The sequence below is a fragment of the Prionailurus bengalensis genome, chromosome B4 (assembly GCF_016509475.1).
Source record: "Prionailurus bengalensis isolate Pbe53 chromosome B4, Fcat_Pben_1.1_paternal_pri, whole genome shotgun sequence".
Taxonomy (NCBI): domain Eukaryota; kingdom Metazoa; phylum Chordata; class Mammalia; order Carnivora; family Felidae; genus Prionailurus; species Prionailurus bengalensis.
In genome coordinates this window covers 134,898,440-134,923,807 of record NC_057358.1, presented here as the reverse complement: position 1 = coordinate 134,923,807, position 25,368 = coordinate 134,898,440, and the positions used below count along the sequence as shown (strand labels likewise).

General features: G+C 42.0%; 1 protein-coding gene across 1 annotated transcript in view; it reads right to left on the bottom strand.

The window, feature by feature from the left end:
* MEI1 (meiotic double-stranded break formation protein 1) overlaps positions 1-25,368 on the bottom strand; it is a 79,072-nt gene that overhangs the window by 48,818 nt on the left and 4,886 nt on the right. The window contains exons 4-15 of the mRNA XM_043562750.1: positions 24,423-24,496; positions 22,740-22,845; positions 21,998-22,201; positions 19,812-19,942; positions 14,011-14,125; positions 13,092-13,208; positions 11,815-11,914; positions 11,571-11,705; positions 5,316-5,430; positions 4,259-4,350; positions 3,256-3,397; positions 1,236-1,347 (exon numbers count right to left, since the gene is read on the bottom strand). Coding sequence (XP_043418685.1) covers positions 1,236-1,347; positions 3,256-3,397; positions 4,259-4,350; positions 5,316-5,430; positions 11,571-11,705; positions 11,815-11,914; positions 13,092-13,208; positions 14,011-14,125; positions 19,812-19,942; positions 21,998-22,201; positions 22,740-22,845; positions 24,423-24,496 — 1,443 coding nt within the window. The remainder of the gene's footprint in view (positions 1-1,235; positions 1,348-3,255; positions 3,398-4,258; positions 4,351-5,315; positions 5,431-11,570; positions 11,706-11,814; positions 11,915-13,091; positions 13,209-14,010; positions 14,126-19,811; positions 19,943-21,997; positions 22,202-22,739; positions 22,846-24,422; positions 24,497-25,368) is intronic.

Here is a 25,368-nt window from a genome sequence, read left to right as displayed (position 1 = left end):
TTAATGCAAGAGGTTAAACTATTGTCTGTAGTCTTGCCTCCCTCTCACTCATGGTCCACACTGATCCAAAAAGGATCTTTCTAAAACAGAAAGCTGAGCCTATAACTCGCCTTCTTTTAGACTCAAAACTCCTAGGATAAAGTCCAGATTCCTCACATGGCCAACAAAGCCCTGCATGACTGAGTCCTGGCTACTCCTTTGTGGTAGATTTTCCACTGCCTACTATGTGATAGGAATAAAAGAAGACATTAAATGGCAATGATAAGACGCAAGCATACCATCGAGATGCAGAAAAAATCAGGCTCCAGAGCCAGATTCTCTGAATTTGAATCCTGGGCACACCACTTCCAGTGTGACCCTGGGCAAGTTATTCAACCTCTCTGAGCTTCAGTATGCTTCTCCATAGAATGAGGATAATAGTACATACTCCCTTGGGTTTTTATGAGAACTAAATGAATTAATACATGTAAGGCACTTAAAACAGTATCTGACAATAATAAGAGTGTCATAAGTATTAGTTATCATTATTACTATATTTCTCTCTCCTCCCTTTTCTGTTTTTGGCTATTTTCCCCTTCCCATTTTCACCATCACTCCTACTTTCTAAGGAAAATAAAGGAGACTCTGACTCTGACTCCTAGGCTTATTCTACATGTTGAAGTATTTATAGTGTGACAACAGGACAAGTGAGAAAGGAAGGTTTACACTTGAGGAGGCAAAATGGCTAGTCAGAGAAGAAAATAAATAGATGCAAGAAGGCCTGCAGAAGGCCAAGGGAGTCAATAGCCACTGGGGTTCAGTTTCCGGAAGGCACTTCAGCGCACAGACAGCAGCTTTCACAGAGTGCCACCACTCCCCCAGAAGGCATGTGGAAGTACGTGGGGACGTTTTCCAGGTGTCACAGTAACTGGGGGTACTTCTGACATTTAGTACTCAGGAGTCAGAGATGCTGAACATCCTGTGAGGTCTGAGGGAATGTGAAGGATGAGGGCAATGCGGAAAGATGCATGTTGTGGACTCTGAACTGGAACCTCCTTGATATTCTGAGAGAGGTATCAATAAATTTGAAAACTTAATTTTTAGTACCTTTGATTGTTGAATGGTATTCCCTCTCACTGAACACTGGAAAGAGTGCAGATATTGATTCTGAGTGATTATGTAAACCTCCTGCCCACAGGTTATGCTCTCTTTGAGCATAAGCACCTGCCTCCCTCCCAACTTCCATACTTGCCTACCGAGCTTCTTGGAGAATTTCTCCTTCATGTGGGGAACGATGACAAACAGACTGTGTAGGATCGAGAGGAAAACTTCCATCAAGTTTGGGTGGGTGGCCTGCTCTGAGTGCCTCTGCAAAGAACCAAGAGGGAGAACACAGCCCACCGGGACTGAGCCTCTGAAGAAGAAAGCATTGGCAAAACTGGCATCAAATCAAGCAACAACAGACCAACCCCTTTCACTTGAAGGGCACAAGAAGAGCTAGGGAACCTGAAGTCACAAGCTTGCATCCAAGAGTTATACCCACCACTTAATAAGTTGTGTAAGACATATTACCTTTCTGGGCCTCTGTACCAAAAAGAATAAAACATGGCCTACCTCCTGGAAACAAATGAGATCTGATGTGTAAAAAGTACTTTTTAAGCTATAATGCACAATAACACTCAAGTTCCTATGACTATAGCCATTTAGTAATAATCATATACTTTACAAACTGTCTTCACATTTATTTTTCATGGGATCTTTGAACAGTCAGTCATGAGGCAGCCTGATGTAGCAGACAGAGCTCTGGATTAAGAGTAGAGAAACCTGGATTCAAGACCAAGCTCTACACAAAGTTGCTGTGTGCCCGTGGGTCAGCCACCCCCTCCCCTCTTGGTGTCTCATTTCCCTACCTGTAAAAGCTTGGATATCAGAGACATGATTCTTATAGATATCTTTCCTTTTATTTATTTTTTTTTTTAAGTAGGCTTCATGCCCAGCATGGAGTCCAACACAGGGCTTGAATTTATGACCATGAGATCAGGACGTAGGCTGAAATCAAGAGTCAGACACCTAACTGACAGAGCCACTCAGGCGCCTCATTCCCTTTGGTTTTTAAACCAAAAAAAAATTTTAATTAGAAAGGTAATAATGCTCATTAAAGAAATGTGTAAAATATGGGAAAGTAGAAAGCAAGAATAATATAATTCTATCCTCTAGTTCTAGATCTGACTCTTAACGCTTCCTAAGTCTAGGAAGAAGGCAGAGCAGATGAGGAAACTAATGTGAACTGCCCAAGTGTTACTGCTCCTGAGTACCAATCAGAGCATGCACGCAGCCCATGGCTTCTGACAGTTACCCACCTGAAGACCGTGGCATGCTGGCTCAAAGGCTTCTTCAAAGAGGTTCTCTGTCCCCAGAACCAGAGGATGCCTCCCTGCTGCCACCTACTGTTCCCAGTAGGTATTTGGAGGTGCCCTGACTAAAAGGGACCTCTCACAGGTTCACAGGATGACCAAACCTCAAAGAGGAGACGACTCATCCAAAGTCATCAGAGCAGTCAGCAGCTCCGGACCCAGATCTTCCTACCACCACTATCTCAAGTCAGCTCAAAACGAAGCTCTTTAGGACCAGGTCTCTCTTCAGAATGGCCAAATCTCATTTTACAGAATACATATGGGTTCTTTAGTGAGGCCTAAATCAGACATTCACCACTGCTCTTTACTAATCATAAGAATGCATGGGTTCAAATCTCAGCACTGTTGTGCACTTGCTTTGCAACTGTTGTAACAAGACAACCTCATCTTTCACTTGGGGATATTATAGCACCCATCTCACACAGTCATTGGGATGATCAAATTAGGTAATGAATACGAAGCATTTATCACTCCATAAACACTACCTATTTATTTTATTGTTACTGCTTTATACTTTTACTTAAGAGGCATCTGTTGGTTTACAATGAAACACTACATCTTGGGTTTTTGGTGGGGGGCGGTTAAGATTTAAAAAAAATTTTTAAGTAATCACTACACCCAATGGGGGGCTCAAACCCATAACCCCAAGACCAAGAATCACACTCTCCACTAAATGAGACAGCCAGGTGCCCCACGCTTTGTTTTCTTTTTTTTTAAGAAAAGAAAAACTGGCTGAGAAACAGTACTACCGAGACCCTCCAAAGGTCTGGTTGAGTACTCGCTGCCTTATGTCTCTCGGCTTGGCTCAATCTCACATTCTCCTCTACAAACTTCATGCTATGTGTGTCCCAGAGGAACCCACCATCACCATGGGGATACAAAGGGAGTCACAGGCACTGAGAAGAAATTCTGAGAAGGCCTCCAAAGTGTCTTCCTTCTCGGCTCCAGGAGCTGTGAATGGATTCTCGTGGGCTGAAGGCTCGCTCTGGAATTCCATAGCCAACCTAAGAAATCAATGTGTGAGCATATCCATACTACCTATACAACATAAAGGTTAGAAGCATCCTCTCAGAGGGACGCCTGAGCTCAGGGTCCAGGGAAAGTATCCCCATCAGCAGATCTGGAGAAAATTTAAGAGGACTCAATGAGGGAGGACCTGGTCCTTGGATGCCTCTCCAGTTTTGTGCTCCCCACCCCCTCTCTCATAATACATGATTCTTCTACCTTATCACATGTACTTCCCTGAACATACCATGCTACTTGCTGTTTTATATCTCTTTCCCTTTATATATGCTGCTCTCTCTACCAGGAATGCCTTCCCCACATTGTGACAACCTAATGAATTCCATATATATATATATATATATATATATATGCAAAACTGCCTCTTCCCCACGACACCGTGAGGTCCTTGTGGCCAGAGGGCAATCTGATTTATCTTTCTACTCCCACTGTCTAGCCACAGGCCTGACATAGAGTAGATATGACAAATTTTGTTAATATGAACTAAATTAGTCCAACCGGCATTCAGCAAACACCTATAGGGCTTCGTTATTTGGGAAGAAGAACAAAGCCAAATGAGACACATTCATGAGTCTCACGTACAAGGAGACTCATTGTATAGTAACAAAAACTTCACCAGGAGGGAATCTTTAGAAGTCTCCTACTCCTGCTCCTCTTCCTCAAATCACCTCTACACACCCCTCCACATACACACATCTCCAACCTCTGCCCCAGCCAAAGTCCTCTCACTATGCAGCAAAGCATCAGAAATCAAGTGTTGCTTCTAGAATTTCATCCTTCATCTGACTCTTTTCCACTCCCACCCTCTATAATACTGCCTCAGACCACAGAGGGTCCCTCACCTGCAGGCATTTCTGAATCCCTCCAGAGTGCTCAGGAGGAACTTTCCCCTTCGCAGAATGGCCTTGTTCGAATCTCTACTGGAGGCATGGCCCTGAGGTGAGAAGGAGAGGTGGGCACTGTTAGTCAAGTACCTACTCTGTGTCTCAATCTGTGCTTAGAGGACTATAGACCTCTTCCTCTCACACCGGAGTCTGGCATTTCCACACACCTAACACTTTCCAGGGCATCTTGATTATATCCTCACAAATCTAGTCACCTAATAGCTCTTTTAAAAATGGTAGAAGAGGGAACATTAACCATCTGTCCCCCTGTGAACCACAGGACTGGCTCTTGTTCTATTTTATGTATACACACACACACACACACACACACACACACACATATTCTATTATACATATATTCTATTATATATATATTTATATATATATTTTATATATATAAAAGCTGTCACAGGCTGTTGGACATTAGTCTAAGTGGCTATAATACCCATATCAGTTGCTCCAACACACATGAAACTCCCACCCCATCACGTATGCAAAGCTTAGTTTTCAAAGTTAATTTTGAAAGACATAACCAGCATTCACATTAACTGTATCCTTTCTGCTATGTTCAGTCCATGAACCATTAAAAGCCAATAATTGCAATACATTGCATATCAGTCAGATTCTTTCTAAGATTCTAGTGAATCCATCCTTAAATAATTTTGTGAGCACGTTTACCATAACTGCTTGGATGATATAAAAGACAAAGTGGTATAGTGTAGTAGGTTTGGGTACAAATACCCTGGGATTTACTATCTAAATTCAGGTACTTGCTAATTTTGGACGTTAGAGAAAAATTATTTAATCCTGTGGCTTCAGTTTCCAAATCTTTAAAAACGAGGATAGCAGTTATTAAGCTTTAAAGCTCTTCAGTGAGGGAAAAAAAAAATCTCATTATAGATATGTGTGCATGAGAAAAAGCTACAAAGAGTCATAAAAAGGTAAGGCAATTATCTTCTTAAAACACATTACAGCATGATCTTCAGAAGGAACAAGCTGCATGCAGTGTACTGACCAGGGGCCTCCTGTTCAGTGGAGTCTGGGAAAAATCTGCACACCGGTTCAGCATGGCTTCAAGCAAGGCCCGCAGTTCCCTATACTGCACAGGGAGAGCACTCTGGTGGTCCTTCCTGCAGCCAGAGAGACAAAGGCAGGCTTAGGGTAAGGTAAAGGTAGTCCAAGATACCCTCAGGTTCTCAGGCAAGGGGGCGGGGGGCAGTGTGATGGGTCCAGGATTTGATCTGATAAAAATACTTGTTCCAACACTTGTCTAGCTGCATGACTTTGTGCAGATTCCTCATCCTCCCTAACCCTCAGTTTTCTCATCTATTAAATGAGAGATCATAGTACTTTCCTCATAAAATTATTTTAAGGATCAAATTAGATAAAGCACTTAGAATGATGCTTAATAGATAGTAAGCCCTTATAAATGGCAGCTATGACTATTATTGTTGTTATTAAGTAGACAGGGTTTTCTCACAGAGAAGAACCTCCTGGTGAAGAAGTATTATCTAGAACTGAAGGTGCATCAAGAGATGTATATGGCCACTGTCCTCCACTTAGTGATAAGCTCTCTTGGAGAAGAGAGATCAAATTTGCTCTGTTACCTTGATAAGGAAAACCACAATCAACAGGTAAATGTTATCAGGACTCAGACTTTATTTCAGAATAGGGAAGAACGTTCTAAGAGTCAAACTCTATACAGGTAAAGGGGAAAATCTAGGAGGAGTGACTCCCCATTCTTAGAAACTATAAGCAAAAACTAGAAACTACTTTTGGAGATTCAATCATTGTGAGTATGGGATAAATATAGAAAGTAACACTTAGGGTCCATTTGAGCCTTCATATTCCATAGATTCAGGAAGGCAAGAGTCATTGACTAGTCTAATTGTAAGCTCTAAGAGGCCAGAGTCCAGCTACCTAAACAGAGCTAGATGCATTATAAACTGATGATAAATTTTTAAAAAGATGTTAAATGAATGAATGACTACTTGACAGGGTATAAGGTAGCTGCATTTGTTGCCTAGGGATGCTGTAACAAATTGCCACGAACTACATGGCTTAAAACAACAGAAACTTGTGCTCTCATAGTTCTAGGGACCAGAAGTCCGAAATCAAGGCGTCGGTTCCCTCTAAGGGCTCCAGGGAAGAATCCTGCCTTGCCCCCTCAGCTGCTGATGGTTGCCAGCAATCTTTGTCATCCTTTGGCTCACAGCCGAAGTCACATTTCTATGTCTTCTTCACATGGGTACCTTCCCTCTGTGTGTGACTCTTACTATATGTCCGAATCTCCCTCTCCTTATAAGGGCACCAGTCTTTGGATTTAGGAGCCCGTACTGTGTGACCTCATTTTAATTCAATCAAAGGCCCTATTCCCAAATAAGGTCACATTCAGAGGTTATGGGTGAGCATGAATTTTAGAGGGGTGCTATTCAAACCAGCACGGTAACTCAGGAGAAACCTATGTTAACCTTCAGCCGTGGCCCTTTTTTGAACACTGACAGTAATCTGTTGGGCTTTCTAACAGGCACTCGGTTCACTGCATACAGTTAAGGCTTGATTTCCCTTTTTTTCTTCACTTCTAGGAGCTCTAAGCTTCTACCCTACACTGATTGTCAATCCCTAGTTCCGCCATCTTTAAATTCTTTTCAGCAATTCTCCCTCCTCATTCCTCCTTCCAGTTGTGCTTCCCAGAGACCCACTGAACCACACTCTCCCTCAGAGGGAACACCTCAGTAAACCTTCTAGGAAACTAACATGAAAAGTAAAATCATCTTAGGATTAATAACCGCCTCCTACCTAGCACTCTCCACAATTCTGACCTACTCAGCTTTCCCAGCTTCTTCACGCACTACTCCCTTCACACAACCTGCTAGCTAGACTAGCTACTGTACCCTAAGTAATCCCTATACTTCCCCCCCCCCCCACCTTGGTCCTTCCACAAATCTAAATCTCTCTCATCATCCACCTCCTGCCTGAAAGGAGCTACCAGTCCCCTATAACGCTAGCCTCCTGGGAGACCTCCAGTTCTGCATGAACACCTCTAACTGACACTGCTCTTATTCTGTACCTTTGTTACTCTGTTGGTTTCTCATCTCACCCTCACTGAGATTCATGCCCCAGATTTAGAGATTCAAATCCAGGAAAGGACAAAGGGGAAAAAAGAGACAGACTGAAGTCATTGTAATATAAATGTTATTTTTTGCTTCCATTTTTAGAACGAACCTAGAGTCAAATCACAAAGACTTCAATATAGTCACAAAGAGACTATAAATATTAACCTTTACCATGTAAAATTAAAGGTACAGCTGGCTGACATTGAGAAGTAGAAGGTAGAGAGGAGAGGAGAAAGGAAAAGTTGTACGCTAATATACTCAGCTAACCAAGTGGGGAGTCAAGAGAAAGCTCTTCAAGTTGAGGGAACAAGAAATACAAGGTTTTTTTTGTTTTTTGTTTTTTAATTTTTTTTTTCCAATGTTTATTTATTTTTGGGACAGAGAGAGACAGAGCATGAATGGGGGAGGGGCAGAGAGAGAGGGAGACACAGAATCGGAAACAGGCTCCAGGCTCTGAGCCATCAGCCCAGAGCCCGACGCGGGGCTCGAACTCACGGACCGCGAGATCATGACCTGGCTGAAGTCGGACGCTTAACCGACTGCGCCACCCAGGCGCCCCAAGAAATACAAGTTTTAAGTATACTATTTAAAGGTTTGAAAACATAAAATATTATGTTGGCAAAAATGCCAAGGAAATGTAGAGAAGACAAAATAACATGAACTAAATCTTGGTCTTTCTTACTGGTGATTCAATGAATAATGTCCTAAATTGACAAAGTAGCACCATTATAAGCATATTGTTTAGATGTAGGGAGATAATCACCAGAATTAAAACCAAAATGAATTAAAGTTAGTTTCCTTTAGGAAGTGGGGACAGGAGACTGTTCTTTTCCATTATATACCTGTATATTTTATTTTTTATTATTTGAATATATTACTTTGTTAGAGTTTTAGAAGGGAAAACATGGAAACAGAATTTATTCAAGTTTCCTCCATTACTTTTTTTCAAGATATCCAGCATCTTTCTAAGTTATAATTTCCATCCTGACCCTAAGATCTCTTAGTCTTACCATCTATTTTGACATCCTTCATTTATATACTATCTTCCAGAAATGAGGCTTATAGTAGTAAAAAAACTGACATGGTCCCTGATCTTCTGGAGATTATTATTATAATAAGGAGAGACACAAAACAAAAGAATAAACAAGAACATCAAGTGTTTGATAGGTGCTATATAACAACCTAATGGATTAGTTAGGGAAGGAGGCTCTGAATGCGACCTGAATGATAATGGGAAGAAGCCACTCATGCAAAGATTTTAGGGAAGAACATTTTAGGCAAAAATAACAATTAGTAGAAAGGAAGTAGGAGAAAAATCTTGACTAAAAGTTTTAAAAAATTACATCCATGAAATAAATAGAATAAAATGCTATGTAAAGACATGCAGATGGGGTGTCTGGCTGGCTCAGTGGAGTATGAGATTCTTGATCTCAGGGTCATGAGTTCAAACCCCACATTGGGCATAGAGCTTACTTAAAAAAAATTAAGGGGTACCTGGGTGGCTCAGTTGGTTAAGCATCTGATCTTGATTTCAGCTCAGATCATGACCTCATGGTTTGTGGGTCCAAACACCACATCAGGCTCTGTGCTGACAGCACGAAGTCTGCTTGCGATTCTTTCTCTCTTCCTCTCTCTCTGACCCTCCCTCACTCATATGCTCTCTTTCTCTCAAAATAAATAAATAAACATTTTTAAAATTAAAAAAAATGCAGAGAATTGGAATGAACTCTTCCAAATTAAATATGAAAGCAGAAATAAAACACACAAATGAAGGGATGAAAGATAAATTGGGGCACCTGGGTGGCTCAGTCAGTTGAGTGTCTGACTTCAGCTCAGGTCATGATCTCACAGCTCGTGAGTTCGAGCCCTGCATCAGGCTCTGGGCTGACAGCTTAGAGCCTGGAGCCTGCTTCAGATTCTGTGTGTGCATCTCTCTCTCTGCTCCTCCCCCGCTCACGCTTTCTCTCACTTTTTCAAAAATAAACATTAAAAAAAATTTCAAGAAACATAAAGTCAATAAAATTTCCCAGAAACTAGTGCATAATGAAAAAAAAAAAAAAGAAAAGCTTTCAGAAAACAAAGAAAATTAAAGGACCCATCCAGAATGTCCAACATTGGAATGGCAGTTCCAGAAAGAGAGTACAGAGTAAATAACGTACTGGAAAGAAAAAATTCATGAAAATTTCCCTTGCACCAAAAACCATAAAATACCTAGGAATAAACCTAACCAAAGATGTGAAAAATATATATACTAAAAACTATAGAAAGCTTATTAAAGAAACTGAAGATGACACACAAAAAAATGGAAAAACATTCCATGCTCATGGATTGGAAGAACAAATATTGTTAAAATGTCAACACTACCCAAAGCAATCTGCATATTCAATGCAATCCCTATCAAAATAACACCAGCATTCTTCACAGAGCTAGAAAAAACAATCCTAAAATTTGTATGGAACCAGAAAAGACCCCGAATAGCCAAAGCAATCTTGAAAAAGAAAACCAAAGCAGGAGGCATCACAATTCCAGACTTCAAGTTATACTACAAAGCTGTAATCAAGACAGTATGGTACTGGCACAAAAACAGACACATAAATCAATGGAACAGAATAGAGAACCCAGAAATCGACCCACAAACATATGGCCAACTACTCTTTGACAAAGCAGGAAAGAATATCCAAGGAAAAAAGCCTCTTCAGCAAATGGTGCTGGGAAACTGGACAGCAACATGCAAAAGAATGAACCTGGAACCACTTTCTTACACCATACACAAAATAAACTCAAGATGTATGAAAGACCTAAACGTAAGACAGGAAGCCATCAAAATCCTAGAGCAGAGAACAAGCAACAACCTCTGACCTCGGCCACAGCAACTTCTTACTTGACATGTCTCCGGAGACAAGGGAAACAAAAGCAAAAGTGAACTATTGGGACCTCATCAAGATAAAAAGCTTCTGCACAGCAAAGGAAACAATCAGCAAAACTAAAAGGCAACCGATGGAATGGGAGAAGATATTTGCAAATGACATATAAGATAAAGAACTTATCAAACTCAACACCCCCCCAAAAAAAAAAAAAAAAAAAAACTAGTGAAATGGGCAAAAGACATGAATGGATACTTTTCCAAAGAAGACATCCAGAAGGCTAACAGACACATGAAAAAATGGTCAACATCATCCATCATCAGGGAAATACAAATCAAAACTACAATAAGATACCAACTCACACCTGTCAGAATGGTTAAAATTAACAACTCAGGCAACAACAGATGTTGGCAAGAATGCGGAGAAAGGGGAACCCTTTTGCACTGCTTGTGGGAATGCAAACTGGTGCAGCCACACTGGAAAAAGTATGGAGGTTCCTCAAAAAGTTAAAAATAGAACTATCCTACAACCCAGCAACTGCACTACTAGATAATTATTCAAAGGACACAAAAATGCTGATTCGAAGGGGCACACGCACCCCAATGTTTATAGCAGCACTATCAACAATAGCCAAAGTATGGAAAGAGCCCAAATGTCCATCAACTGATGAATGGATAAAAAAGATGTGGTATATATATTTAATGGAATATTACTCAGCGATGAAAAAAAATGAAATCTTGCCATTTGCAACAACGTGGATGGAACTAGAGTGTATTATGCTAAGTGAAATAAGTCAGTGAGAAGAAGATAAATATTATATGATTTCACTCATATGTGGGATTTAAGATACATAATAGATGAATATATAGGAAGGGAAGTAAAAATAATATAAAAACAGAGAGGGAGACAAACCATAACAGACTCCTAAATACAGAGAACAAACTGAAGGTTGCTGGTGGGGTGTTAGGTGGGGGGAAGCGCTAAAGGGGTCAGGGGCATTAAGGGGGACATTGGTTGGGAAGAGCACTGGGTGTTAAACATGAGTGATGAATCACTAAAGTCTATTCCTGGAAAAAAAAAAATATATATATATATATATTATTGAAATAAATAAATAAATAGGAAGGAAGGAAGGAAGGAAGGAAGGAAGGAAGGAAGGGAGGGAGGGAGGGAGGGAAGATTGATTGATTCCCTGACCCAAAGGACAAGTACCTCCCAGAAGCTTCCCTGACTTGACCTGGCCTGCGGGACATGCAGAGGTAGAAAGTTCAGCCCACCTGGGTCTCTCACCTCAGAAAGGCAGAAATGGCCTTCACTGCCTCAGCAGCCACTTCCAGCACAGGGCTATTTACTGCCTCTTGGAGGGCACGGCCAGCATCTCTACACATGGTTGAGCTTGTGAACAGTTTGATCTCCTCTGGCTGCCTAAGAAATGGTAAATGAGCAATGAGTAAGTGAATGCCTATCACTGACTCCACCTTCTTTCCTTCTCCAGTCTGGCTCCTACAGGTCGATTTCACATCACTTTGCTCACCGAGTGAGGATCTCAGCAAAAAGCAGCAGGCCCTCCTTATGTAGCTCTGTGTTGTTCATCCGCAGGCTTCCCTGTAGGCTCCTCACCACTGACTCAATCCCTATTTCAAAATGACATGGCAGAGGCCAAGGATCAGTAGTTGGTAGTTTCTTCAATGCCTGCCCAGGAGAAGTAAGAGGTTCTGGGTAGCACATTTTTGCTGGTGACCCCTTATGGAGAGGCCCTGACAAGGTTGAACTGATGGGATGGGACTGTGAGATCTTTGAGGGCGGGCCCTTATCTGATTCATCTCTGTCTCCCTGAAACCCAGCACAAGCCATAGCACAGGCCCTGGTACTCGAGGTATTCAGTGAACGTCTACTGACCAAGTTGTGCCTTTTCTACTAGACACACTCCTATTCTTTCTCAAAAGTCAAGTCAGAGCTGTGGGCCTCCACTGAGCTCCCATATCCCCTGTATTTTCCTCTAGCAGAGCCCTAATCAGCTTGTTTATATCTCTCTCCCCTTCCAGAGGACAGGGACCACATTATATGTATCCCTAAATCTCTAGGTCCTAGCCTGGTGCCTGGAATAGAACAGGAGCACAGAATATAAAATGAATGACTGAATGCGCCCTGCCTAAAAATCCAGACAGGATATAAAAAGTCCCAGACAAGGGGTGCCTGGGTGGCTCAGTTGGTTAAATGTCTAACTTCCGCTCAGGTCATAATTTCACATTTCACAGGTTCGAGTCCCGGGTTGGGCTCTGTGCTGACAGCTCAGAGCCTGGAGCCTGCTTCGGATTATGTATCTCCCTCTCTCTCTCTGCCCTTCCCCAACTTGTTCTCTGTCTCTCTGTCTCTCAAAAATAAATACACATTAAAAAAAAAAAAAAGTCCCTGACAAAGAAGGTATCACCAAGAAGGAAAAGGAAGGGACAGTTTCAAGAAAACTTGAAAGGCTGAATCAGCAAAACTGAGGGATTAACTAGATGGACAGAAAAGGACTGAATCCAAGGCTGAGTAAAGTTGTTCTTAAGGTACAATTGGAATTCATTCGGCAGCTAATAGGAGTGCCTTTTTCTCGCCAAACATAGATACTTCTGTCAATCTGTGAGGGGAACTGTCTGGATATCATTGCTTCCATATGGAATCTGGTAATGAGTTTGGGCTAATAGAGATGACCAGACCCAGCCATCCCTCCAAGGTATAGGCTAGCTCTCCATCATTTTCACTACTACCCAATTTCAAAGTGCTGACCACCCTACCCAGAGCTCATAGAGGACTCACATCACTCACCATACACCGTGTGGCACTTGGAAAAGAAGAGGGGCTCTTCCGCCAGAAGTATCAAGCAGTTATAGCTGAACCAGACGAGCACTTCGCTGGAAGAGGAAAGGTGCTCAAAGAGGAACTCTGGCCGGAAGAGGGGAGAAAACAATGGATGACCATTGCGTGATCACGATCCATTAACTAAAGCTAGGGCCATGGATTCGTTCAGCATCTCACACCTATTACTTCATCTCTTTACACACCCTCTCCATGAGACATGATCATGAATTCACAGATAAGCCTGGAAAATAACCTCAGGGTTAGGATCTAACCTCATCTTTTTAAAAGATGAGGTAACTGAGACCCAGAGAGAGGTACTGTTAGTGGTAGAGGTGGGACTGGAATTCAGGATGGGTAATAGCAGGATGCAGAGAAAAGTTTTTAAAGCCAGAGAGGCTTGATTTCATATCCCTTCTCTGTCAGTGACTAGCCTTATAAATTTACACCAGTCATTTCCCTTCTCTGATCCTCAATTTCCTTATCCATAAAACAGCAGAGATGAGAACCTGAACGTGGCAGCACTTACAGTGCACCTCAGGGCATATTTCCTGGTCATGACAAGCCCTCAAGAAACATTAGTTCCCTTTGCTTTCCTGTCCACAGGTCTTTCCACCACCTCACACTAGGTGCTTTTTCCTAGATGGTCAAATAAATGACAAAGATCAGTAACAAATGGCTCAAGGTCATCTAAGAGGTGCATAGCAAGAGGATTCACTTTATGAGGCCTACTTCCTAGAGTCTGTCCTGTACAACTGAGCCTGCCACCAGCCCCTCCCTCCAGAATGTATTATCAAAGAACCCCAGTAGCGCAGCTACCGCTGTGTGACTCAAGGGTCTCCAGTCAGAACCCCAGGGCCCTCAGAGGAGATTAGATGGAGCTCCCTACCTGGGATGTCGGCATGGATGAAGGCTGGGGCATGCTTCGCTGGGGAGTGGACCAGCACCGCAGTTATACAGTGGGCACTGGCCACCTGCAGAGTCTCATCTCTAGAGAGGAGAAGCTGGAGAAACAGGCAGCAAAAAGTGCTGCAGTCACACCACTGACAGGTAGAGGGTAGCAGCCTGAGTGCCACAGGGCAAGAGCCCAATTCCTCTCTGAATCCCTCCTGCACTAGATGGCATCAGGCACAAGGATGGTACTCAGGGAGAGCAATTCTAGATTATGGAAAGGAGTCTGCCTGAAGAACAGTAGGTGAGAAACAGAACAAAAGAACACAATGGCACTCAAAGGACACTAAAACTGTCACCAGGAAGGGTTTGGGCCTTCATTAACAGAAGTACTTTCACAGCCCTCATCTGGTTTTGATGCTTGCAACAAGCCTGAAACATACCAGGGGAAAGTTCTACCATGAGCCTCACTCTACAGGGTGTGCTGAAAGGAACCAACATAGCAGGCCTGAGACTGTTACCCTTAGAAAGGCCTGTCTATAAGGTTGAACACTGACTGGGTTTGGGAAGTTGGATTTTAGGAGGGCTCCCACCACTCCCTGAACCATTAATATTGACTCTCTGTGACTAAACTATTTGTACAAACAATGTAGTTTATGCTGAATACCTGCTTTTCCTCCTGGGAGTCTGTACAACTTTGGTTGTACTAGGCAGAGGATGCCTACATGATCAGTCTGCCCCCAATAAAAATCTTGGGCACTGAGACTCTAATAAGCTTCTCTGCCAGGCAACAAATCACATGTGTTGCCACAGTTGATTGCTGAAGGAATAAAGTGCATCTTTGTCTGACTCCACGGAGAGAGGACTCTTAAAAGCTTGTGCCTGGTTGTCCCCCAGATTTCACCCCACACAGCTTTTCTCTTTGCCAATTTTGCTTTGTATTCTTTCACTGTAATAAATAAGAGGCATGAGTATGACTATTTACTGAATCCTGTGAGCCCTCCTAGTGAATCATTGAACCTGGGGGTGGTCTTGGAGACTCTCAACACACAGAGGAAGGAATTAAAGCTCATGGAGGCTAAGTCACTTATTCCAGGCCACATAGCTAGTAAGTGGAAAAGGTAAGGCAGAAACTTATGTCAGCCACATCCAAATTTAGGCATCCTCCTACAACAGAGATGCCTCCTCCATCAAATTTTAGATCAGATTATTCCACTACTCAAAACATTTCAATGAATTTCCAAAGTCCTACTGGACACCATAGCTATCAGAAGTCCTATAGCACTTTCAGAAATCAAGGAAAGGGTTAATTGCAACTACATATTTCTTTTAAGTTTTATTTATTAAGTAGTCTCTATACGCCACCTGGGGCTCAAACTCAAGACCCCGAGATCAAGATCACATGCTCCTCTGACTAAGCCAGCCAGGTGCTCCCAGATTTTAAGTGTAGGAGAAACTGGAATTCTAGGGGAAAATGATGAGTAGAACATATATCATGAGCCACAAAGGAGGGTGTGCCTGGTTTTAGAGCTGCAAAGGAAAACGACCAAGTCACATTCATATCTGGTAGAGAGGCATCTGAGGACTGCAAGCTTAAACCCATCTCAGTTATGTCAGGCTTGAATATGGACACATGATCAGCCTTTCTATTAGTATGCAAAGGGGTTTCTATACAGCATTAATCTTTATCTTCTATTTTATATAGGAAATGACACGTATCTTAAAATGCTACTGATGTAAGGTAAACCATTATTTTATATACCACTAAGAGTAAAAGAGCTATTATTAAGCTATAACACAGCACTGATGGTAAAATGTCTCCCAATTTCAGAGCTGTTAAAATGTAAAAACAAAACAAAACAAAACAAAACTTATCTTTAAAAAAATGATATTTAGGAGCACCTGGGAGTTCCTAATGATATTAGGAGTTCAGTCAGTTAGGCGTCCAACTTCAGCTCAGGTCATGATCTCAAAGCTGACAGCTCAGAGCCTGGAGCCTGCTTCAGATTCTATGTGTGTGTGTGTGTGTCTCTCTCTCTGCCCCTTCCCCATTCATGCTCTCTCTCTCTCGCTCTCTCTCTCTCTCTCTCTCTCAAAGGTAAAAAACATTAAAAAATAAATAATTTTTTTTTAAAAAGAAAAATGCTATTTAACTGCTAAGCAAAAACAACAATTCTTGGCTTAAAGTGCATGTTCCTTATTGTGTTGAGAAAGAAAACACTCCAAACCTATTTTTCATCATAAACAAAATTAATTATGAACATCTGTCTTTAAAAAGATCCTAATTATTTACCGTGACCCATCAGGACTAGCATGATTTTTCCTGTTTAATCTCTAGACTCATCTTAGGCTATCACTTCTTGGCCTTTTGGCTAAGATCAAGTGTAAATTCATCTTAGGCCACATCACATTCCGCCCACCATCCATCCCATTGGCCTCCATCTGCTCCTAGAACACATCAGGCATCTCTCTTCCTCTAGCCTTTATTTGCTGTTCCCTCTGCCTGACATACTTTTCTGCCCACTCTTCATATCACTAGCTTACTTACTTACTTAATTTACTTATTTTCAGCCTCATTGAGGTATAATTGATCACTGGCTGACTTTAAATCTTCAAGCATCAGCTCAAGTGTTAACCCTTCAGAGAGGCCCTGCCTACCACTCAACCTGTAGCTGGCCTTCCTCACTACTATCTCATCTCCTCTTTGTTTCCTTTATAGCAAAACTAGAATACTTTGCTTGTTCATTTGCTTGTTTATTACCTGCCTTCCCCAGGAGACCATGCAAAGGCAAGGAACTTGTCTGTTTACATACCATGATATTCCCAGTGCCTAACACAGTAACTAACACCTCATATTAGTGTTCAGTATATATTTGACTAAATGAATGGATCAACATTGCAACAGAAGAGACACAAACATTGACAATATATTCCTAGGGATCTGAATTAAGGGAGAATAAGTTGATTACCAGCCAAAATCAGGAAGGAATAGCATTAGACTCTGACAAATATGCCAGAACAGAAATAAAAGGATATATGTTGATCTTATCTTTATTTAAAATTTTGGTATTTTGTTCACTATGAATTAACTTTTTTTTTTTTTGAATTAACTTTGATTTTTAAAAAAATATTGCAGGGGCACCTGGGTGGCTCAGTCAGTTGAGTATCTGACTTCAGCTCAGGTCATGATCTCATGGTTTGTGAGTTTGAGCCCCATATCAGGCTTGTTGCTCTCAGTGCAGAGCCCGCTTCGGATCCTCTCTCTCCCTCTCTCTCTGCCCCTCCTCTGCTCATGCTCTCTCTCTCAAAAAAATAAATAAATATACATTAAAAAAAAAAATATATATATATATATATACATATATATATATATATATACATACATACAGGGCACCTGGGTGGCTCAGTCAAGGTTAAGCATCCAACTTTGGCTCAGGTCATGATCTCGCCATTCGTGAGTTCTAGCCCCACTTTGGACTCTGTGCTGACAGCGAGGAGCCTGAAGCCTGCATTGAGTTCTGTGTCTCTCTCTGTGTCTGCCTCTCTCCCACTCAATGCTCTGTCTCTGTCTCTTCTCTCAAAAATGAATAAACATTAAAAAAATTTTAATTATATATATATTTAAAAAAAATTTTTTTAATGTTTATTTATTATTGAGACACAGAGAGAGACAGAGCATGAGCAGAGGAGGGGCAGAGAGAGAACAAGACACAGAATCCGAAGCAGGCTCCAGGCTCCGAGCTGTCAGCACAGAGCCTGATGCGGGGCTCAAACTCACAAACCGAGAGATCATGACCTGAGCCAAAGTCGGACACTCAACCGACTGAGCCACCCAGGCAACCCTATATATATATATATTTTTTTTTTTTTAATATATAAATATATACAAAATTGAGCCTGGGTGGCTCAGTCGGTTGAGCATCCAACTCCTGATTTCAGCTCAGGTCATGATCCCAGGGTCATGGGATTAAGCCACACATTGGGCTCTGCACTGAGCACAGAGCCTGCTTAAGATTTTCTCTTTTTCTGCCCCTCTCCCCTGCTCATGGGCTCACACTCTCTCAGATTTAAAACACACACACACACACACACACACACACACACACACACACACATACACACACACACACATTGCATTAAAACACTATCCTGATTGCTGAGGTTTTTAGCACCCCCTTATTTTACACCTAAGGCAAATATCTCACTCATCTCACCCTAGTTCCAACCTTGCTGGCTGCTGTAGTAAAATAACACACTGATAATTCAAAGTTGCCAAGAGAAGAACAGTCTCCACATGAGTGGAGGCCAGGGCCCCTAAGTCAAGATTCCTCTCTCTCCCCCTAGGGAAGTGTTGTCTAATCTCTGTCCCTGCCACCATTTTGCTGCCTTGGTGCACTGTGAGGACACAGACCTTGTGTCCTGCTGAGCCTGGGATCCAATGTTCTAACCAGATGTCACCATGGACTTCAGGATGGCAGCAAAAAAATGAACACAGAAAAGAACCCAATCTGAGATTTTCTGATTCAGAGACACAGAACTTGCTCTTCGGAGTTCACAGGCCTTGCATGGACCTTTCTAGAGGCATCCCAGGGAAATAAGGAGGAGCAGTTTACCCTGGCTTTTTAATACCCGCCTTTTCTATCCCGAACTGTCCATTTTCCACTTCTGACCAGGGCCCCTCCTCTTTCCTGCAGAAGGAGTCCTACAGTCTAGTCAATCAATGATATCCCCACTATCAGATGAGGGCAAGTAGCTCTGCCAAGCACTGTGCTGAGCACTGCAGAGATACAGCCAGACTCAGGTCCTGCCCTAAAGAAGCTCCCAGTAGATCAACCACAATATAGTGAAGCCATGACACAGGGCACATTCTGCCTAAAGGAGCCAAGAAGACAAAGGAACCCTATAGGCCTTGAAGGATCAACAGACAAAGGAGAGGGGAAAGGCTTTAAAGGCAAAGGAGAAGTGCAGATGCACAGGCACAAAGACAGAATGTCCTAGCATATGCAGGGCCAGGGAGAAATTACATATGGCTGGAGCACTGGATTGTGGGGTGGAAGAGATAGGTTAATAAGGCTAAAGGGATAAGGAGGATCCAGAGAAAGAGGACTCTAGGTACCAAGCTAAGAAGCTTGAGTTTTATCACTAAAACACCTGAGATAGCTTACTTTCTGTTGCTGCATATATTCTCCATTATCAGCCAGCCGAGATGTTAAGGGGGAGGTGTGTATATAAATATTCACAACTGAAATAAAACCTACAGTTGAACCTTGAACAACGTGGGTCCACTTACATGCAGATTTTTTTCAATAAATACAGTGCAGTACTCCAAATATTTTCTCCTCCTTAGGAATTTTTTTTCCAAAGGAGATAGAAGTTTATTAAATATACCACAAGGGAGAGCAAAGGAGAGGCTGTCTGCCACCTCCTTATGAATTTCTTAATAACATTTTCCTTTCTCTAGCTTATTTTATTTTAAGAATACAGAATATCATACATATACAAAATATGTGTTAATCGACTGGTTATGTTATTGGTAAGGGTTCTGGTCAACAGACTATTAATAGTTAAATTTGGGGGGGAGTCAAAAGTTCTATGTGAATTTTCAACTGCAGGGGAAATCAGGGCCCCTAGCCCCCATGTTGTTCAAGGGTCAACTGTACTTTGAGTACTCTAACAGCATATTGTTTGAGCCAGTAAGAAAACACCTTAGAAATCTTAGATAGGAGTGATACAAGGCCCAGGAGCCATACCAGTTCCCTTGTTATTGAACCTAGAGACCAGAAATCACAAGACAAGCACCTTTTTGAGCACCAAAGGCAGTGAGGTCTTTCCTGGTGGCCCCTCAACACCCTCCGTACTTTCCGCCAGTGAAGATTCATTCATGATTACAGACACAAAGAGATCATACTTCAGCAGCTGCCTCAGCCAACCTAGAAAACAAAAGGGTTGGGAGGTGAGGCGAGAGAAGTATAGGCACCAGAGTATGCCTAAGGTAGCCCCTCAGACATCCTCTAGAAATTTCATCATGTCACCACAGACATTCCTAAGTATTTTGTTATTTTTAATGCTATTATAAATGGGATTGTTTTAATTTATTTTTCAGATAATTCACTGTTAGTGTATAGAAAAACAACTGATTTTATATCCTGCAACTTTACTAAATTCGTTTGTTAGGTTTAACAGTTTTTTGGTGAAGTTTTTAGGGTTTTCTATACATAAGGTGATAGCATTTGCAGAGACCATTTTACTTTTTCCTTCCTAATTTTAATGTCTTTTATTTCTTTTTCTTGCCTCATTGTTATGGCAAGGACCTCTAACATCATATTAAATAGAATCCCATGCTCTTGTATGCAACCTCTGGGACAACACTTATCACACTAATCTTTAATTCTCCACATCCTTCTTCCACACTAGACTATGAGCTCCCTCAGAATAGAGCTTGGGTTTGATCATCTTTATGACCCCAGAGCCTGACACAGGGCCTGGCCCAAAATGAACACTCACTATGTATGGCCAGACTGTTTATAACAGAGTTCTTGGCCCAAACTGTGAAAAGAAACTGTTGTCACCCATAGACAATGCTTTTCCCTGTAGCTCCTGCTTTGGAATAGGCCCTCACCCAGTTACCAATCATAGTACCTCTGTTCAAAATGTGAAAGCTCCTGGGGCACCTGGGTGGCTCAGTCAGTTAGGCATCTAACTCTTGATCTCAGCTCAGGTCTTGATCTCAGGTCGTGAGTTTAAGCCCCATGTTGGGCTCCATGCTGGGTGTGGAGCTTACTTTAAAAAAATGTGAGGGGCACCTGGGTGGCTTGGTTGATTAAGCATCCGAATCTTGATTTCAGCTCAGGTCATAATTTCACAGTGTATAGGTTCGAGCCCCACATTGGGCTCTGTGCTGACAGCGCAGAGCCTATTTGGTATTCTCTCTCTCCCTCTCTCTCTACCCCTGCCCTGACTGTTCTCTCAGTCTCTCTCTCTCTCAAAATAAATGAAATACATTTTTTCAAAAATGTTAGTCAGAAGCATTTCAAGGGTCTTGTGTACCTACATAAGGAAACAGCAGAAGAAGAGGCTGAAAGGGTACACAGGGGCTCCTAAGGAACCTCAAATAACAAGTAGGAAACCTGCACATCACCTGGAGGCCAGAGGGAGCCATAGATGATTTTTCAAATAGGAAACAAGAAACGCAAGCTATGCAGTGTGAAGATTAACTTGGCAGCAAAAACAGGATACACCAGAGCAGGCAGTAAAAACCAGAGGCAGAAAAATTGTTGTCCCACTTTCTTCTCCTTGCAAAAGCAAGGTTCTTTTTTTATTTTTAATTTTTTAAAAGAGAGAGTACACACAAGTGGGGGAGGGGCAGAGAGAAATGGAGACAGAGAATCCCAAGCAGACTCCATGTTGTCAGTGAAGAGTCACTGAAGACTCAGCACTCGTACCCATGAACCATGAGATCATGACCTTAGCTGAAATCAAGAGTCGAATGCTTAACATCCTGAGTCACCCAGGTGCCCCCAAAGGCAAGGGTCTTAGATAGGCATCTATCATAGTCTGTGCATCTTTTCTTTTTCAAGATTTTTTTTGAGAGAGAGAGAGAGAGAGAGAGAGAGAGAGAAAATGCGTGCGTGCACATGAGTGAGGGGTAAAGGGACAGAGGGAGAGAGAGAGAAAATCTTGAGCAGTCTCCATACTCAGCACGGAGCCCAATACAGGGCTCAATCCCACTGAGACCCTGAGATTATGACCTGAGCCAAAATCAAGAGCTGGACCCTCAACCGACTGAGTCACCCAGGCACCCCCAGCCTTTCCGTCTTCTCTCCTAAACCCATGGCTTCTACCCTTTTCAAACTTCCCTACCACTAGAGAGCTTTTCAAAGCTTTTCAAAGAGGCAAACTTCCCTACCACTAGAGAGCCAATATCTCAGGTCCCCAAGCAAAACATCAAAAGCATTCTCTCTTTTCTCTCCAGTCCTATATCTTACCCAAACAGTTGATCTGTAGCTCCTTTGTCTGGGCGCCATCCAGGGTGGAAAGGAAGAGAGGACACAGCTTCTCCCGGAAATGGCCTGAAAGCATCTCAGCAGCCACTGGTGAAGAGTACAGCTTCCCATAGAGGTAACAGACAGAAGCTCGCACCCCCTCATTGGGGTATACTAAACCCCTCAACAGATGTTCCATCAGATTACCTGTCCAGAAAACAACCAAGGGGCCAGGGAAACCTCACAATGTCAGCTGCTATATGAAACTCCAAACTATTGTGCCCCGTAGGGTAGTAATAGTGGTAATCCTTTATAATCTCCATAACAAACAATTTCTGGACCCTTAATCAAAAGAGAAAACCAAGGTTTAGAGAAGTGATTAACCCTGGAGTAAATCCTCTATGAGATATTTATTTGCATTTTATTGATAGAAAAAAGCACTCTGTATTCCAGAATTAATTCCTCCTTCCATCCAAAGGAAGGTCCATAAGTAGATACTTAATTTGTGTTAACATAACTTAATTAAGTAGATACTTAATTTGTGAAATAACTCAAGACCAGGGTCAAGAATTTTTTCAACTTGGCCAACATAGAGTACATTTTGCAGATGGGAAACTGAACGCCTAGAATAGGAAAGTAACAACTTCCCAGGTGTGTATAGTGAGTGGACCACCCAGATGGTGATATAAAGTGTGATCAAAGCTGGTAAAAGGGTAGTAGCATCTCTTCCCCAGAGGTTACTCACTGTGCTCCATTACAAGCTTGTCTGCCAGGGGAGGGATAGCATCCACCAACTTGCCGAGAAGGGTCAGGGTAGCCAGGCTGCCTCGCATGGAGGGCATGTTACACAGCTATAGAAAATGAACACGCTCCACTGTATGAATTAGGATCAGGACAGATCTCCCAACAAAATTTATCTTGCCCTATTTACACAAAGCCTGTATTGTATGTGTCTCTCACCACAACCAGTAATCAGCTTCTTTAACTAAGTATCTATCTCCCCTATTGGACTGGGAAGACCTTGAGGAAAGGGACTGAGTCAGATTCCTCTCAGAGTACTCAGTACCTAGCTCAGTACATGACTGTTAAACTGGATTAACATTAGCATATTTTGTCTTCTATAGAGCCAGAAACTGGGAGAGTGAAAGTTGGGAACATCATAAAGACAGAATTCTGGCTTAGTACAAAAAAAAAAAAAACAACTATTAGTATTATTATCATTACCATGGCCATTACTGAGCCTTCTATTCATCAGACCCTATGCTTGATGGCTTTCAAGTAGAATCAACAGTATATATTTCACCATTTCTACTGACCAGCTATAGCACTTTAAGTAAGACTCTTAACTCCTCTGGTAGGAAATAATAATAGTATCAATTTCATAGGGTTGTTAGGAGGACTCAATGAGATACTGCACATAAACCACCTAACACAGTGCCCAGCATATAGAAAGTGCTCAAAAGGGTTAAGTGGAATCATCTTAATAAGTATTGACATATATGATGATAAATTCAATCTGATATATTAATCATATGCAGAGTAATTATAATGATATGACAATTCAGTATAATTCATAATTAAATGTTCTTGGTGTTAAGATGAACATTTGTCTTCCTTTTTTTTTTAATGTTTATTTATTCATTTATTTAGAGACAGACAGAGACAGAGAGCACTAGCAGGAGAGGGGCAGAGAGAGAGGGAGACAGATTCCCAAGCAGGCTCCACGCTGTCAGCACAGAGCCTGATGGGGGGCTCAACCTGAGATCATGACCTGAGCTGAAATCAAGAGTCTCTTGATTAACTGAATCAAGTTAATCAAGTAACTTGATTAACTGACTGAGCCACCCAGGTGCTCCCATTTGTCTTCCTTTTGCAAAAAAATAAAATAAAAAGTGATTCTGATATTATTCCTAAGTCTTAAACACAATGCAAAAGCTGCTTATTGAATGGTATCTGTGACTATCTGTGAAGAAGGCAGGTTAAATATATCCACTCAGTGCTTGCCTTAGATGCTGACAAAAACAAATGACTTCAGTATAAAATATTGTATACAATTCAAACCAAAGAAAAACACTAAGCCAAGACATAGTAAATATATTTCCTTGCTAAGTTGGTCAAGGAAGTCTGTATTGTACTTAGGGGGATATAGAGAATAGCCATGGGATGATTATGTCAGAAAGATGAGACTTCACCACACAGAGGGAGGGGAAAGGGGAAGGAGGGAAGATACAAACAGTATTGGGGCAGGATCAGAAGACCCAGGCAGGCCCTAGCTCTGGCTCTGGCTCTGCCACTGACTCAGTGACCTCAGGCAGGTGTCTGTCCCTCTCTGTATTTCAATCTCCCCGCCAATCCAGAAAGGCGTGGGCCCAGCTCTGATATCTGAGGATTCTGAGGGGTACTCAAGAACCCACAGCTATTTACTGACCTCTTTGTGGCACTCATCCAGCAGGCAATGAACGGTCTGCTCTAACTTCAGCTGAGTTGTAAGCTGGATAAGGACTGAGCAGACACAGTAGTGTTACTAACCACAAGACAACCTCTGGCCCACACCTCACCTTTCATAGCCCTTCTACTCAAAGTCATTTGCTTGTGTTACCAGTATAGTCTTTTCTATCTCCCCAATTAAACTAAGTGTACATATCCAAATCAAAGGATTTCTGGCTTCTGCGTTGTTTTATATCAGTAGTTCACAATCTGGCTGCACATCAGAATCACCCAGGAAGTTAAAAAAAAAAATACTAATGCCCAACTCCCACTCTAGATCAATTAAATCATAATCTCTAAAGAAAGAGCTTAAGCATCTGGATGTTTTTTAAGTTACCCATGTAAGTCTATTGTGAAGCTAAGGTTGAAAACTATTATTTTATATTATCTCTACTTTATTCCTGCCTCACAATTGCTCCTTCATATACTAGAAAATAGAATTATGGGTGAGTTCCTGTGCCAATAATTGCCTTAATTGCCTCTATTACCTCTCAACCCCAAACTCATCCTTGTATACAATCGTTTGTGATGCTTCTGCTGGTATGTTTGAGGAGCAGTGAAAAAGAGACTGGCTCTGCACGTCTGGGAAAAGCTACAAAACTATACTCAGCTGCTGCTGCTGCAGGAAGACTCTGGCACTTCCAAGGTAAAGAAGCATTCTGGGATAACCGTCACAGAAACAGGAAGAAGGCAGGCAACAAAGAGGAAACAGCGACGAAGGAGCAAGTCCTTCTTCCCTCTCTGGCTCTGCAGTCTCTATCTAGTGCCTACCACCTCAGTTAAGTTCTTGGGGTCTGATGAAGGTTTACAAGTTATGCTAGCACCAACCAGCAATGGACCGCCTTAGGATTATAGCCCCACTCAAGAGTGGCATAATGGTGACGGGA